The sequence below is a fragment of the Histoplasma capsulatum genome, genomic scaffold, assembly GCF_000149585.1.
Source record: "Histoplasma capsulatum NAm1 scaffold_4 genomic scaffold, whole genome shotgun sequence".
NCBI classification, from domain to species: Eukaryota; Fungi; Ascomycota; class Eurotiomycetes; order Onygenales; family Ajellomycetaceae; genus Histoplasma; species Histoplasma mississippiense.
Genome location: NW_001813979.1, coordinates 585,851 through 601,601, shown reverse-complemented (window position 1 = coordinate 601,601; position 15,751 = coordinate 585,851). Strand labels below are relative to the sequence as shown.

The window sequence follows — 15,751 nt, the reverse complement described above, 5'->3', positions numbered from 1 at the left end:
TGTATTTCCCCAGTCCTTGTGGCTCTGTTCCGTGTCGTTGCTTTTATCTGTTATCCTCCTTATATATTTCCCCCAAGGCATCGTTTTTTGGCTTCCTCCCACTGATTGCTATTCACCTCGACCGCCGAATTATTGCAGTCTGGTAGCAGCGCGGCGCACGACCACTTTTCCTCATCATCCAGAGTCCGTTATCTACCTAGGTTGCCCTGGATTGATATCTCCTAGCTATCCGAATGTCCCCGAAGAAAGCAGGTAGTGCGGCCAGATCCAGATCCGCAGTCTCCCTTTTACTCTTGCACCTCCAACCGCAAAACTACGCCGGATACCGGACTTGTGTGTGTACTCGAATATTGAATGAGCTTTTTTCTGTGACTGATGAGCATGCTCTGTACATTCTACTGTTGTCAAGGAAGGCGATTTTCTAGCCATTTCGAGTTCTCGATACCCCAATAATATTTCCCGATTCCATTTCCATCCCCGAGAATAGAGATTGTCGGGGCTATATGAGGTCGCAAGGTTCGCGGGACAATGTCGAATAGTACTTTTGGACCAAATCCCTCCAGCCAATTCGTAGATTCGGTTTTCATTAATCGCCAGACCCTTTATCCACCAGGCCTGACTTCTAGCGGAGAGCCGGAGCTTCTCAGCGGAATGATGAAACACTATGAGGTTGGACAGAGCAATGCGATTGAACGTCTCCTAAGACTCAAGGAAGAATTAAGGGATGCTGAGACCGAGACATTTTGGAAACGGTTGCTAGAAGGAGTAGCAGCGATTTGCAATGCCCAATGCTCGTTTGTAGCCTCCGCAAATCCCCAGCCGGCCCCATTCCAGAATGGCTACGATACTGTGATGTCAGCCACTGAAACCCATGAGTATTCTCCCTATATAGGTATCGCTCTGTACTATAACAATGGCGACTCGATCTCAGCGATGCACAGAAACTACAAGCATTTCGCTCGGGATATACCTTGTGACTTCATGAAGCACGACAAGGTTTTCCTCATCCCGGAAAACTTGACTTCATACATAAGCAATGGCCCAAATATGCTCCCATTCCCAATGGATGCCTACTTGGCTGTCCCTTTGTTCTCGGGTGGAAAATGTTTTGCTCATTTTGGGCTGATGTGGACCGCTGAAGGTTTAGCGAAGCGTGATGTCTCCTGGGCATATCTTGAGATGATCCTACATTCCTTGGAGGACTTTGTACAACACCGCATCCTGGACGAACAGAACTACAAGAAGCCAATGCTCGTCCAGAAAAGAGACGAACAACAGCGAAGAGGCAGAGCAAAAGCAAGTAGACCCTCGGTCTATCATCACTCCACGACGGGCTCACAGTCGTTCAAACCATATGCACGGAGCCTATCCCATGAATTAAGAACACCGATGCAAGGGGTGGTTGGGATGCTGGATGTAATGCATGCCAACGTGCAAGAAGCAATGGACAAGCGTCTCGATGCAGCAGGAGTAATTCCCGTGTTTCAGGAGCTCAAAGATAACATTGAGGCAATCCAAGGTTAGTTCCGTCTTCGATATTTAGCGTAGTTGGTGCCGTTCCATTATTTTGGATGTCAAGTCGTGTTAATGGCCTGGTACAACGTTACAGATAGCGTTCGAAGAGCAGTGGAGGCAGCCGATAATGTGGTGCATGCTTACGATCTAAATATGCAAATACCTGAAACACCCCAGAACCAGGCTGGTGAGCAAAGTACTGGGGCTTCTTTGCGGTCGTATAGTGGAGAATACGATACTCGTCCGAATATCCTAATCGAAGGGAACAACATTTCTGTAAATCCATACAAGCGTAGAAGGAGTAGTCCAGTTGATTGGAATTATAGCCCTCCGTCAGGATCCAGATCACCCAGATTACGTCGACGAGAACTCTCACCCCGAAGCGCAGATGTCAAGACGGTAGTTGAAGAGAGCGACAAAATCGTTCAAGCCGGCCCGCGAGTCGAGGAAGACAACGAAGTCCAAGAAGCTTTGATCAATGCACGACGCGCTTCAATCCCCGAGCAGTTTTCGTGTTCTGGCATATACGTTAAACCCAAGGTTTTCCCTCCGATGACACTGCAATCCACCAAAATCCGTGAGATACTCCAACCGCTTATCCACGAATCACTCCATGTAGGAGGCCGTCCGGATTCCGCTTTCGTTGAGCCGAACATGTTTGGGCAAAAAATCGAGATTAGGTCAAGATCTTCAAATGGACGGGCTTCGACAAAGATTATCGATTGGTTTGTCGACCCGTCAGTGCCGGATATCTTATATGTCGACGAAAGAGACTTTACCAAGTTGGTGTCCTGCGTCTTTATCAACGCTCTCAAGTTTACAGAGTCTGGAAACATTACGCTTGTTACAAAGTTGAGTAGTTCGGGCAAGTGCGTTTTAATTAATATCAGCGATACTGGAACCGGTATTCCAGAGGACTTTCTTCCAAACCTCTTCCAGCCTTTTGCTCGGGAAGACGACTCTACAACGAGGAGCAAGGAAGGCTTGGGACTCGGACTGTTAGTCGCCAAGGGCTTGTCTAGGAAGCTTGGCGGTGATTTAAGATGCCGTCGTTCTTCGACGAGGGAACCAGATCGTGGATCTGAATTCGAAATCCGGCTACCCATAAGCCCCAACGACAGTGTCAGCCCGCCAACCTCGCCCCAACGCGACGAGTGCACTGTTTCCCAATCGAATTCGAACCCATCTTCGCATTGCGACAGTCAAACAAATGGGCCTAAATCGGTTGGGAATGGTTCCGAAACCGTCCCGTCAGATCCTTCTTCAAACCGCCCGGCACCAGCTCGAGCAAGCTCGAGCTTCACAAACGGGGGTTGGCTGGGACCCTCACGTCGCCTATCGATTTCATCGCGTGGCGGTTCCGCCCTTCTTAGCTCCAATGGCTATGACCGCCATCTTGCGGACAAACACCCTCTCACGTTTCTTGTAGCCGAAGACAACAAAATCAATAGACGAATTCTCGTTAGTATGCTTGCGAAGCTGGGATACAACGATGTATATGAGGCTTTCAACGGGAAAGAAGCTGTTCGTATTATGAGCGAGATGATCTTGAACGACGTTGTCCCCGACCCAGGACCACCCCCGCGAAGCCCTTCTAGTCGAAGTGTCTCGGAAATGAGCACTGACACGATAACGTCGCTCATAGAAGACTGCCAAATGTCAACATTCAACGAGCCGTCTATCAAGCAGGTGCCCAAATCGAAGTTTGTCGACGTCATCCTCATGGATCTCTGGATGCCCGATATGGACGGATATCAGGCGACGGAGGAAATACTGGATATGGTTGGGAGTCATCGTGATAGAATGCGGAGTGCGAACCCGGACGTTTTATTACCACCCAGCCCGACTATCCTAGCAGTCAGTGCGGATGTCACGGATGAGGCGTTGGGCCGAGCTACCAAAGTGGGGATGGAAGGTTATATGACGAAACCATACAAATTGGCCGACCTGGAAAGGCTGATTGTGGAATTTTGCGGCAACCGTGAATCATGGGAGATGTGAGAGAGGAGCGAAATCGAAAAGGGGGGGGTGCTGGGTATTTCTCCTCTGATTTCAGCACAGTTTCTCCTGCTATAATCCATGTTTCGGGACGGGGATTGTGGGACTTGTGTGTGAACTGCACCTTCTAAACATGTCCCGTTATTATTTTATTTTATTTTTTTTGTTCCTCCCATCTTTTCCCAACCCGCTTCTTCTTAGAACGTCTGGGGGATAGAGGGTGGTCGCCCCTTTCAAGAATTAAAAACTCTAGGATACCCAGGATTCAGTGATTATTAAAATGCGAATGTGTTAATAGTGGACGAAGCCGTTGGAAGAAGAAATAATGACATAGGTGGAAGCAGGGCCACGGGTTCGACGAGCAGCTTGTACAGTGCAATGTTGCCCACCTCGCCACAGCATATATGGTAGGGCCGTCTGCTCACTTCGAAGGGATGTCTTTTTATTTCCCCTTTCGAATCTGTGGTAGAGATGACGACCGGCCCCACGCCGCTGTTTGTCCTCTCGCCCACTTTTGAACCGCAAGCTCTGGATATCGCCCTTGGCCTCTCTTTGTTTATGCTCAATTCATGTTTGCCGTATATGACGTGTTGTTGTGGGAACTCTCCCCCCGATTGCTTCACTTGCTTCACCAGCATCTAGTTTAAACCTGTTGGCCTATTTTTTGTCTGCGGGAAGTAGTAGGACGGAGAATATTCTGTTTTCTGTTTGTGATCTATTGGTGTTTGGCATCTTAGCTGAGGATACAAGGCCGGAGTTTGCCTTTCAGTTAGAGCAGCCTGCGGAGCATTCCTATTAGATAACCGTCTATGGCTTTACAGGGCTACAGCTATATGTCCCCAACCAGTGGTTTTTCATGTCGTAGCTATTATCACCGTCGAGGGCGTCATTGGCGTGCCTGTGATACCGGTTGCGCGCCTGCTTTTGCAAGAATACTGCCATACCCGTAGCATTTTTGATAGATGTTATTATTCATCTTCGTGAAATATCCTCGCTGTCAGGGCAATGTATGTGCTGTATCCGCCGCCCTGCTCACCTCTATCGGCAACAACATCAACCGAACGACAATATTTCCCTTGGGCTTTTTGCCCTTGCTCTGTAGATCCCGCTCCTAAATCCTGCTTTGCCGATCCGCTAGCAAGCGCCAGAGTGCGCCGTGTTGCTTCGCCCCCACAATGGCATTCTTTTCGAATCGATCCGGGGCGCTCACTCCACTATCTGCGGCTTTGGCGGGCAGCTTTGCACGCTCCATACCGTCCCAAGAGCCCAGATCAGCAATTGATCGAACAGGGCGGAACTGTCGTCGGCGGTTGTCCTTTGCATACGCCCAATCGATGAAGCTTGCTCAATAATTGGGGTCGAACAGCGAGCTAGCTAGAACAGGGGTTTAATATCCTCCAGCTTTTTGGCTTTTCTCCGTCGACGTTACATCTGGGGCAGTGGACGCTATGGAACTGCAATAACAATAACAACAACAATAACAACAAACAACAACAATATTAATAGAGCGATTTGTTCAATTGGTCGCAGTGGAAGGAGGACCAAGCATATAAAGGCGTCCATTCGCCCGACCTTCAAGTACCTCAAACCCTGGTTTGCGCTGAACTCAAAAGGTCAAAGAGCGCCTATCGGCCCAAGCATGAAGCTTTCGAATCTCGCAGCGCTGCTGTCCGCATCGACGGTCGCTCCCGTAGCAGCCGGCTACGTGAGTCAGGATATCATCAGAGCCGACACAATGAGCGTCGCCGCCGCCGCTGCCGCAAACGCTCAAGATGAAGACCTGCTGGAAAAGATAATCTCGAGTTCGCCGCTCTTGTCCCTCCACCGCACGATCTGCCAGATTGAGTCGGTCTCCAGCCATGAATCTGCCGTCGGTGAAGCATTGATCAAATACCTGGGTGAAAATGGCTTCACCACCGAAAAACAAATAGTCCCCGTCGACGAGGATGACGACAGCACCGACAAGCGCTTTAACATCTGGGCCTATCCAGAAGGGTCGCCGAAGCCCAAGATCATCTTGACCAGCCATATTGATACTGTTCCCCCGCACATTGACTATAGCCTCCAAGCGCCGGAGGGTGACTTTGATCGCGCCAACATCACCATTAAGGGCCGTGGCACCGTGGATGCGAAAGCCAGCGTCGCCGCAATGATCATTGCAGCCCTGGGCCATCTGAAGGAGCACCCCGACGTGCCACTAGGTCTCCTGTTCGTCGTCAGCGAGGAAACAGGCGGCACGGGCATGGTACATTTCTCCGACTCGGATCTCAACACCACTCCGCCGTTCTTCCACACGCTCATCTTCGGCGAGCCGACGGAGCTCAAGCTGGTCGACGGCCACAAGGGCAACCTCCGCTTCGACGTCGAAGCAAGGGGCGTCTCCGCCCATTCGGGTTACCCCTGGCTCGGCCACAGCGCCATCTCGGAGATTCTCCCGGTGCTTGAGCGCATTGATAAACTGGGTGATATCCCCGTCAAGGACGGCGGGCTGCCCGCCAGCGAGAAATATGGCCGCACGACGCTGAACATCGGTATACTCAAGGGTGGCGCGGCGGGCAACGTCGTGCCGGAATCTGCGTCTGCTAGCGTCGCCGTCCGTCTTGCGGCCGGCACGATAGAAGATGCACAGAATATCATTCGCAAGGCGGTCGCGGACGCCTGTGGCGGAAGCAAGAATATAACCATCACATTCCCCGATAGCAAGGCCTACCCGCCTGTCGATTTGGATACAGATGTTGATGGTTTTGAGTTGTTGACGGTCAATTACGGGACCGATATCCCGAAGTTGGACATCCATGATGAAGACTCCGATGTTAAGGTCAAGAGATACCTGTATGGCCCGGGAACTATCCTTGTGGCACACGGCGTTGATGAGGCGCTTACAGTGGGCGATTTAGAGAAGGCGGTTGAGGGATATGCGAAGTTGATTGATGCAGCGGTTAGGAGGGGTTAAAGGACGTTAATGCTTTTGCTTTTGTTTAGATTTGGGGTATATCAAATGGGCTTCAGATATGTTGTCTCTTCCGCCTTTTTTTTAGGGCGGGGGGAGGGTGAGGGTAGGGGGGGATATACTCCCCATTTTCGGACTCTGTTCAGGGATCATACTTCACGGACTTTCAAAGCATTATGAAGGTCTCTCTGTCCTGCTTCTTTGGCATTTGATTATACCCACGCCTCATTTGCTTACAGATAGGGCTATCTATCTAGCTCAATGCGAGCTGCGTAAACTTGCACATAGACTTTTGACCGAGTTGGGTCAGAATATAATATTACCTGATGTCCCTCCGAATGACTCAATCGCAATTCATGGTCTCCATTATCTAGCTTGATGCCCTGCCTATCCATTAGTTGTTTGCTCTATCGAATCTACAACTAGGGATCAATAAACACGCTTCATTCCAAACTCCATGTCCACTCGTCGCACTGTCCGACATCTCTATCCAATCCAAATAAACATCAGTCGAATGGCAGATGAGAAGATTTCCCGACACGAATGAGGTAGAGCTAGCCAGATGCAAATCTCAGAGGCGCTTTCTTTCTTTCCCCCCTTGGCTGGGGGGGGCCCCCAAGTGACTCAAGTGACTGGCGGCTCCTGATGACATGGCTTTGTTAAATACCATACATAGCTTGAACAAAACCAAGCGAAAAGATAAAAACCCAAAAAAACAGCCTTCCACGAAGAGTAAGATTGGGTTCTCGATAAACGGCAGAAGGAAAAGTTTTGCCGGAGCAGATATTTGTCCCCGGAGTAACAAATCCAGCACCGTCCCAGGCTCGTATGCGCTCTATCTATACTACGGCAAAACTGCCAATAGGCACATATATAGCGAATGGTGAGTGACTGGATTGAGGACGATGGCCCGCGAAGGGCTCATCCGCTGTTGTCCTGACAAGTTTGTTGGAACTTGAGGACCTGAGATATGACTATCACCGCCCTAGCTAGCGCGCTGCCCGCGATGCAAGGGGAGAGAGTAGGTGTCTCTAACCAGTTCAGGAGAACGAGAGATGCAGAATCAACACAGCATGCCCTATATGGAACGGCGAAAATGATGCACGTCAGGTGGTGGTAGCTCATGGGAGGACTGAGGAAAGAGAAAGAGAAAAACTTTTTCAGGGAAAAAGAAATAGTTTGCAATCTTCATGTGTCCTAATAAAATCGGAGGGAAAAGTCGAGAAAAAAACCAAAGCTTTGAGATATCCACAACATATATATATCCATGCAGAAGGTGAGGGGAATCCAGCCAATTCATTGAACCTAGGACGGAAAAGAAAAAGACAGTACAAGACATAGAAAATAAAAAAAAGAATACAGATCTAGAACACCGAAATGAATCCTTCGTCAATACCATGCACAAAATGCCATGAAACAACCAAAAAGAAAATAAGCAGAACGCCAAAAGTTACGAAAGCCAACTCCCCTTCCCATGCTTCCGCTTCCACCCAGTCTTAAACAACTGCCCCATCTGAAACCGCGGAAACACATGGGCCTCCGTATTAAACACAGTCGCCTCCAACGGCAAAAACTCCCTGTCCGAAAACAACAAGTAGAAATACTTCAACGTCTCCGCCAGCCAGAAACTCTCCATGTTATCCCTCTGCGCCGCAGGTATAACATCGACATTATCCAGCGACGTGAACGCCCGTATGTGAGACGAGGGCATCCTCCGCTTGGCCTCTAGATCTGCGTTCTTATTGTGCGGGTCGCGGATCGGCGGGTCTCTATCCTGCACGCTGATTGAGGTGTGGTTCACGAAGTTCTTGAACATCTGCCAGCCCCAGTGCCGGTACGTGTCGTCTTCGAGGATGCGGTACATGTACAGCAGTGACTCGACGGTCTCGGGGCGTTGGAGGTTGTGTTTGTCCTGCGGCATGATGACGACGTCCTTGCGCCACGCGCTGTTGGCGTCCGTGAGTGGATAGAGGGGTTTGGATGTTAGGTGCAAATCTGCTTTGGCAGATTTGGCAGCAGCGGGGTTCTTGCGTAAGTCCGGGAACACATTTTTCATCATACGGGGTGGGTCGTCGATCTCGAAATAGGTGATTTCCGGCGCGAGGCCTGTGTTTGTTGCGACGTAAGTGGCCCAGCAGGTTTTCATGAGTTCTTTGGCGAGGAGGATTTCTTCCTCTTGCTTGTGGCCCCAACCTGGGGTCTTCCGAGCTTGGGAGATTGGCAGGCCACCTGTCGCGGCGAGGGAGATGGTGCCGGGCATGAAGCAGACGAGATGGTCCATTTTTGGAACCAGCTCATGTTTGAGACCGTTCGGCCTCTCGCCAATGACTGTGAGAGAAGCATGTTTCGTATATGTGACAAGATGTTCGCGGATGCCCATGAGCGCTTCATTCCACATATCAAGGTAGATCGGCTCTTCACGAGAAGTTTGGAGATACTGTTTAATCAAGTATTCTATGGTATCATCTAGCTGTCAGTATGATGGCCAAAACACAAACAAGGAGACATTGAAAGAACAAAGCCGCTTGAGCTCACCGTAGTACGAGTCCCCGCGACTCCCCAGCCGGATATTCTGGCCCATAAATTTTCCTGAACTTGGCTCAATAAAGATAGGAACGAGACCATCCTCCATTCCATTTGCTTCGACAACCTCCATGACCTTCTCCACTTTCTCCCAGTAGTTTGCCTCCCCCGTAAGTTTCGCAAGATACTTAAATTCTAGCTGGAGGGTGGTTGCCTCAGCCGTCGAAGAGGCACCGAAATCCATGTGGGATTCTACGCCTACGCTCGTATTAAGGTTAATACTCGCATATGGTACACCGGATGGCAATTCAAATGCGCCAAGCAGTCGGTCAGCAAGACCTGTGGCTTTTTCGATATACAGATCCTCGCCGGGAGCTCCGTCATCATCGCCTGCAATCGGGGCGAGGTTGGGGTATGTCGTCGACAGATAATGCGCAGAGAGGAGGCCACCGAGCATTCGAATGGTCGTCTCGAAAGTATTGACAGGATGGTCCTGGTCATAGCGGAGAGAGGTATGGATCCAATTCCTGGCATTTTGCACACGGGATGTCAGGTTCATGATCATCAATGTATCCAGCGAGTCGACGATTATCCAGCCCAATCCGCCCTTGACCATGTCTTCACCCTTCTTGCTCAGCGGTTTGTATATGTCGTGGCCTGCAGTATCATCATCAAGGGTTCATCATCAGCCGACTTGTCCATTTCTCCTAAAACATCCAACACGAGTTTCCTCATCACAAAAGAGTGGGGAGGGGAGAGAGTTGTCTGTGAGGAGAGACCTACCCCAAGCATGGGACGCATAATCGTCCCAACTAATGATAAACGCATCTCGAACCTTCTCCCTTCTCGCCGCCCAATCCACCACTCCCTTTCCATCCCTCTCATCCCCCTCAAACAACCCCCCTTTCTCCTTCTCCAGTGCTCTCATCCACTTCCACAAATTGTCCCCATGCTTAGTAGTTTTCATTCGCACCGCCTTCCCCGGTGCCGTCATATGCACAAGCACCCACACAATACCCAAGAACACCAACCCAGCCAATACCCAGGTAATTTTTCGCCGTCTCCGGACCCGCCGTGAGGCGTAATGTGGTTTGTCTTTGTACATGGGCGGATTGCTGTTGCTGTCCGGGTTCATGAAGCTGGTGAAGGAGAAACCGTGGTTGTCGACGTTGGCTCTTGTAGCGCGCCAGTAGCCGTCCTCATACTCGCGCTGGGAGGAGGAGAAGGAAGGGATATTGCTGGGGAGTTTGAAGGACATTGTCTTTTTAATTTTCCCTCCCTCCTCTTTTTTCGTTGTTTTATTTACAACATATATTTTATAAACCTTTTTATTCTTGGCCCTTAAATATAAAAAGGGGGTGCTGTTTTGTGCGATCCCGCCGCTTGCTTTACAGCGTGTTTGCGCTGTGTATTTATTTGTTTAAAGAAAAAGTCTCCGGGGCCGACCGACCAAAGAAAAACCCGGGTCAGAGTAGCGCGTTTCCGAGCTTCCTTGTCCGTTGCAGGCGGCTAGAGCTCCGTAGTCACGGATATGCAGAGACTTGCCGCACCAGTTATGATATCCAACGCAAAAGAGAAATCAACAAAGACTTCCCTTCGCGAGCACAAGCAGTAACCTTCAGTCCACTGCCGCCGCGATCTGACTTCTCAATCAAGTAATACCGCGCATAAGATAAACTGCTCGATAAGCACGAAAACCTGGGTATATATACCTGATCCTTCAAGGTACAGAAAGCCTCTTTTAGGAGAAGAATAAGTAGTTAATATGTTAACTGGATGCGGCACGACAGGAACTTGTTTTCGCGAACCGGAGATACTTGCACACTCAGGGAGAGCACAGAGAAAAACACCAGCGCAGTCCGCTCGCTCGTCCCTTGGCTATTGGTATTATTACTCCTTAGGTTGCTGGTCGCGGGAGGGAGATGTCGGGTCATGTAACTTTAATTCATCATGGTAAGGTTTGTTTGTTGTCGTTGCACGGATCGTTTGGTTGCGGAGCTCGGGTTTCGGTTTCCTGGGTGAAGAGGACGCAAAGCCGGAGCCAGGTAGCACTCTATATTTGGTTAATAAACGGCGATGGACGTTAAAATATTTCTTTCTCATGAAACGAGGAGGATAGATAGTTAGAGCCATTGCTTGATAAATCAGATGAAGGAATTGAAACGAAAGATGCTGTGTTTGGCGTGTTTGCCGGATTGTCCTTCCCGACTGTCTAAATAAACCATCTTCAGATTTACGGCGCACAATAGCTACTCAGAGGGTATTCTTCCAGCAGAAAAGAAGAAATGCTATAACGACCCCTAGAACAATGCGGGAGCCAGCCAGTTAAGAATGCATTGCAATGTAGTCTAGTTCATTTATGCAACAGTCTACTTTACAGGACGTGGAAAATGTCTGGCGAGGGCCGGAGGACCTGAACCAGAAGATAGATCAAAAATGGGGTGAAAGGTAGGAGAGAATAAACTAAAGAACGTTCAAACAGAAAAGGGCACCCGTTACAGCTTCTGGTACTCTAGCTTGCCCTCCAGCTTCTTGGACTCCGCAACCTTGCGAACAGCCTTGTTGAAATCGTCCTGGTTCACCGTATCCCGGTAGTCCTTGATGGCGAATAGGCCGCTAAATAGATAGTGTTAACTTCCCACATATAGAGGTACGACAGAGGTGATGTCAAAACTTACGCCTCCGTAACCACATTCCTCAAATCGGCCCCATTCAACCCATCACTCATCTTCACAATGCTCTCAAAATCAATTTCGCCCTCAATCGCAACCCCACTCGCATGAATCTTCAGAATCTCCAACCGCCCAACCTCATTCGGCAAGGGGATCTCGATTTTCCGATCCAGCCGCCCAGCTCGCAGGAGCGCAGGGTCAAGTGTATCCGGCCGGTTCGTCGCCATGATGATTTTGGTTTTGCCCAGGTAATCGAAGCCATCGAGTTGGTTGAGGAGCTCCATGAGCGTGCGTTGGATTTCGCGATCGGCAGAGGTACCCTCTGAGAAGCGGCGGCCGCCGATAGCGTCGATTTCATCCATGAAGATGATGCAGGGTTCGTGTTCCTTGGCGTAGCCGAACATCTCGCGGATTAGGCGAGCGGATTCGCCGATGTATTTGTCTACGATGGCGGAGGAGACGACTGGAAAGAGAAGGAGGAGACGGAAGGGTCGGTTAGCTCAACGGCCGTAGGAAAGAAGGTTTAAGGAGGCAACGAATGTAACTATATATAAATATATATATACCCTTTAAGAAATTGGTCTCCAGCGAGCTCGCAACAGCTCGGGCCAACAGCGTCTTCCCCGTCCCCGGTGGCCCGTATAGAAGCACACCCTTGGGCGGTTTTATACCCACACGCAAAAACAGCTCCGGGTTCTTCAGTGGCAGCTCAATGACCTCTCTCAGTTCTCGGATCTGGTCGTTCAGGCCACCGATTCCTGCAAAGCTGACCTGACCTGGATCTTCGAGAGACATATTATAGACCAGAGGGTCGACTTCGCGGGGCAGCATGCGCATGATTGTGAGGGTGGTCATATCGAGGGCGACGCGGGTGCCTTGTTTTAGCTTTGCCTTGTCGACTTTTGAGCGGCAGCCAACGACATATCGGGGACCCGAAGAGGCTTTGACGATGACTATAACATGACGGTATGTGTGTTCAGTAGAGGACATTCCTACATTGCTCCGATAAAGGAGGTCAAATACTAACACCTCTCCTCGTCTAGCTGCTTCAGAACCTCGCCGATGATCTGGCCAACACTCTGCAGCGCCTTGATATTATCCTCTGTGGTGTCAAACTCCTTTTGAAGGTCTTTTATACCCAGCCGGAGATCCTTCAGCTTTGCTTCCCATTCTCTTGACTCCAGAAGGCTCTTCTTGTATTCCTCGAGGGCTTGTTCGCGTTCGGGGTCAACACTTTCCATGGCGGAGGATTGCTATGCGTTGGGGGATGGGCTGGAGGCTTGGAGGGCGGAAACGGGGGAATGAAAGAAGACAACAGGAAGACACAGCCGATAGGGGTATATGCGCTGCGGATATGACGGAGTAGCTGTGAGAAAGACGAGCGCAGGTGTTATGTTGATATCATCCTCAACCTCAGACCTCAAGCAGTCGGAGCTCTTCTTGGTTTATGTCAGCACCAACCAAGAATACGGGTCCTCTCAGCGACCAAACAAGCAGCTTCTCACAATCATGTGATCCCGGACCATGGATGTAAGAGGATTGAACCTTGATTGGTTGTTATCCCCTCGTCTGGCCGCGAGGCACAATTAGCGCAATACTATTAGTGTAACAGCTAAGCTGTTAGCTCTGAAGTACCAACCAATAATTTCTCATACTAAATTCTATGTAATCTGATTTGCTGGTACTACTCCACTATCTCGTTCTGCAACCTTGGAATCTCTTGAATCTTGATCCAGATTCATATCCACTGCAGATGCAACCACCCTGGCCACTCTGGCCACTCTGAGATGGAAATATGACTTCTACAGGTGATTTCCAATTCTTCAATGCTTCTTTTAATCAGATTGACTGATTTCTTTATTAGACAGTACAAAAACAGGTGTCAAGTGAAAGCGATCTGTCAGTGCACTTCTAGCAGACATTCCACCTCTAGAGAGTATTAGATTCAAACCTATGGAATCTCCTCATCACCCTCCAACTGTCAATCTGCTCAATATTGATCCGCGGAATCCATACACTCTATTCTCTCTCTATATCTCAGAGTCTGATATTCAGAATATTGCCTGTTCCACCAATGCCTACGCAGAGATTCAGATATCAAAGAACTCAGCCATCAATCCCCGGGATTGGCAGTCAACCACTCCTGCAGAAATCAAGGTATTTCTTGGACAGATTATGTATAGACTCATATGCCCACTAATCGCACGTGGTTGTCAATTCTATACTGGATTATTGATCATGCAATTGTCAATGCTTATATTCTTCATCGATTGGCTACTGCTGCTCCGGGCCCTACTGCTGCTCCGGGACCTACTGCTGCTCCGGGCCCTGCTGCTGCGGGCTCTGGCTCTACTACTCTATCTCATGTTCAATTCCGCCAGCAGCTCTATCTTCAACTCCTTGAATTCTCAAGCCCTCTACCTTCCACTCGATCAAACCCAGATCTAAATCACCATCGAATTTCTCTGCCAGGACCTCGAGCTTGTGCCTGGTGTCAGTATAAAAGAAAGAGAGCAGAGCAGAATAAGGGTAGAGCTCCAAGATCAAGATATGGTTGTGCTGCATGTAATAATATTCCTCTCTGTCTGAAAAGCCGGTGTTGGCAGGAGTTCCATTCTATATCTTAATTAGGGCTAGATCAAATAGATTACATAGATTACACAAAAACACGCTAATACAGCCGATCTATCATATAATCCAGTAGATTTCGCGTTTTTAATACACCAACGTACACGCTAAAAAACGGCGCTAATTGTGCCTCGCGGCCAGACGAGGGGATAGCGGCAACTAATAATGGATGGATATCTATTAGGCCACTAGGGCAATCCAATCCCCCCAACAATATCCATCCAGTGTGTGGGTCACGTGGGGTAGGGCTTGTGTCCTCCAAGAGACCATGAGGGCAGAGAAAAAAATATGCCAGTGATGATGATGATGAGGATGATGAGGATGATAGCAGAGCAGCGGTTGAATTGAAATGGCAAGGCGATTTCAGTTAATTGATAGAAACTGTCCAATTTTATTCAATGACAATGGCTTTGATTGAGTGTATATATTTCTTACTTTCACAGTCTGTCTTCCCAGGGAAACAGGTTTCCGAGCAAGGGCTTGTACATGAGAAATACAAAGTAAATATATACTTCCAAGCTGCTCAACATGATAATACTAGTATCTTCCGTGCTTGTTTTGGCTGTGGGTTCCCGTGGGCCTGGGCGGGTTATTTTGGAGGGGCATCCAAAACATCATATTCAACTAATAAATAAACAAATCCCCAACCACAACAGCCTCAACTCCTCTCCTTTCCACAACCCAACTCCTCTCCCTACACCGTGCTACCTCCCCGGCATCCTCATATTCCCGTATCCCTCAATTGGCCTATCATCGCAAGTAAGTAGTGGGTTTGACTGTGTTAATTCATTCCCCTGTGGTTTCCATTACCCCACCACCCCGCCACCCCACCTCCAATGTCGTCAATAATACTCTCTACACTACTACCCACCATTATCAACAATAACGCTAGGAAACGTGTCGCTATTAAATGACAGGAAAGATTTACTCCAATAGTTGATCCCGTCCAACGGTCTTTTTCAAAGGAATTGGTGGATATAGACATATCTCCTTCTCCTTAGTCTGCTGAAAGCTCTAAGGTGGAGTTGCAATTAGCAGTCCGCGCAGAGGAGAAACAGAACCCCCACCTCCTTTTCTTCCATTTCACTATCTTGATGTTACACTTCCATCCTCTCCTATACGTAATTTCAAAGCAGTTCACTAATTGTCCCAGTCTGTTCAATCCCTACAGATTACGTAGAAAATGGCGATTACCAAGATCCATGCCCGCTCGGTCTACGACTCTCGCGGAAACCCTACCGTTGAGGTCGATGTCGTGACGGAGACCGGCCTTCACCGCGCTATCGTCCCATCCGGTGCCTCGACTGGTAATTGATACATGATTTCCTCCCGATATCCAAGGGTTTTGTCGATGTTATCATTCACTGACAACTTTTTATTGGAACAGGTCAAGCATGAGGCCTGCGAACTTCGCGATGGTGACAAGCGCCTATCGCTCGGAAAGGGTGAGTATGCAGGCATAAAA

General features: G+C 49.2%; 5 protein-coding genes across 5 annotated transcripts; 3 read left to right on the top strand and 2 right to left on the bottom strand.

The window, feature by feature from the left end:
• Window positions 1-654: 654 nt before the first annotated feature.
• HCAG_04184 (hypothetical protein) lies at window positions 655-3,516 on the top strand (the record flags this gene model as incomplete). Its single annotated transcript, XM_001540294.1, has 2 exons — window positions 655-1,519; window positions 1,610-3,516. 2 exons carry the CDS (start codon window positions 655-657, stop codon window positions 3,514-3,516), a joined length of 2,772 nt encoding a protein of 923 aa, XP_001540344.1.
• A 1,172-nt stretch (window positions 3,517-4,688) lies between these two features.
• HCAG_04183 (conserved hypothetical protein) lies at window positions 4,689-6,466 on the top strand (the record flags this gene model as incomplete). The annotated part of the gene is made up of 2 exons (XM_001540293.1): window positions 4,689-4,822; window positions 5,044-6,466. The coding sequence occupies 2 exons, from the start codon at window positions 4,689-4,691 to the stop codon at window positions 6,464-6,466; spliced, it is 1,557 nt and encodes a 518-aa protein (XP_001540343.1).
• Window positions 6,467-7,913: 1,447 nt separating this feature from the next.
• HCAG_04182 (mannosyl-oligosaccharide 1,2-alpha-mannosidase) lies at window positions 7,914-10,244 on the bottom strand (the record flags this gene model as incomplete). Its single annotated transcript, XM_001540292.1, has 3 exons — window positions 7,914-8,917; window positions 8,999-9,643; window positions 9,770-10,244. The coding sequence occupies 3 exons, from the start codon at window positions 10,242-10,244 to the stop codon at window positions 7,914-7,916; spliced, it is 2,124 nt and encodes a 707-aa protein (XP_001540342.1).
• A 1,237-nt stretch (window positions 10,245-11,481) lies between these two features.
• HCAG_04181 (26S protease regulatory subunit S10B) lies at window positions 11,482-12,899 on the bottom strand (the record flags this gene model as incomplete). Its single annotated transcript, XM_001540291.1, has 4 exons — window positions 11,482-11,602; window positions 11,665-12,121; window positions 12,225-12,611; window positions 12,686-12,899. 4 exons carry the CDS (start codon window positions 12,897-12,899, stop codon window positions 11,482-11,484), a joined length of 1,179 nt encoding a protein of 392 aa, XP_001540341.1.
• Window positions 12,900-13,611: 712 nt separating this feature from the next.
• On the top strand, window positions 13,612-15,684 carry HCAG_04180 (predicted protein; the record flags this gene model as incomplete). The annotated part of the gene is made up of 6 exons (XM_001540290.1): window positions 13,612-13,815; window positions 14,131-14,223; window positions 14,471-14,514; window positions 14,943-15,045; window positions 15,467-15,593; window positions 15,674-15,684. The coding sequence occupies 6 exons, from the start codon at window positions 13,612-13,614 to the stop codon at window positions 15,682-15,684; spliced, it is 582 nt and encodes a 193-aa protein (XP_001540340.1).
• Between the last annotated feature and the right edge of the window lie 67 nt (window positions 15,685-15,751).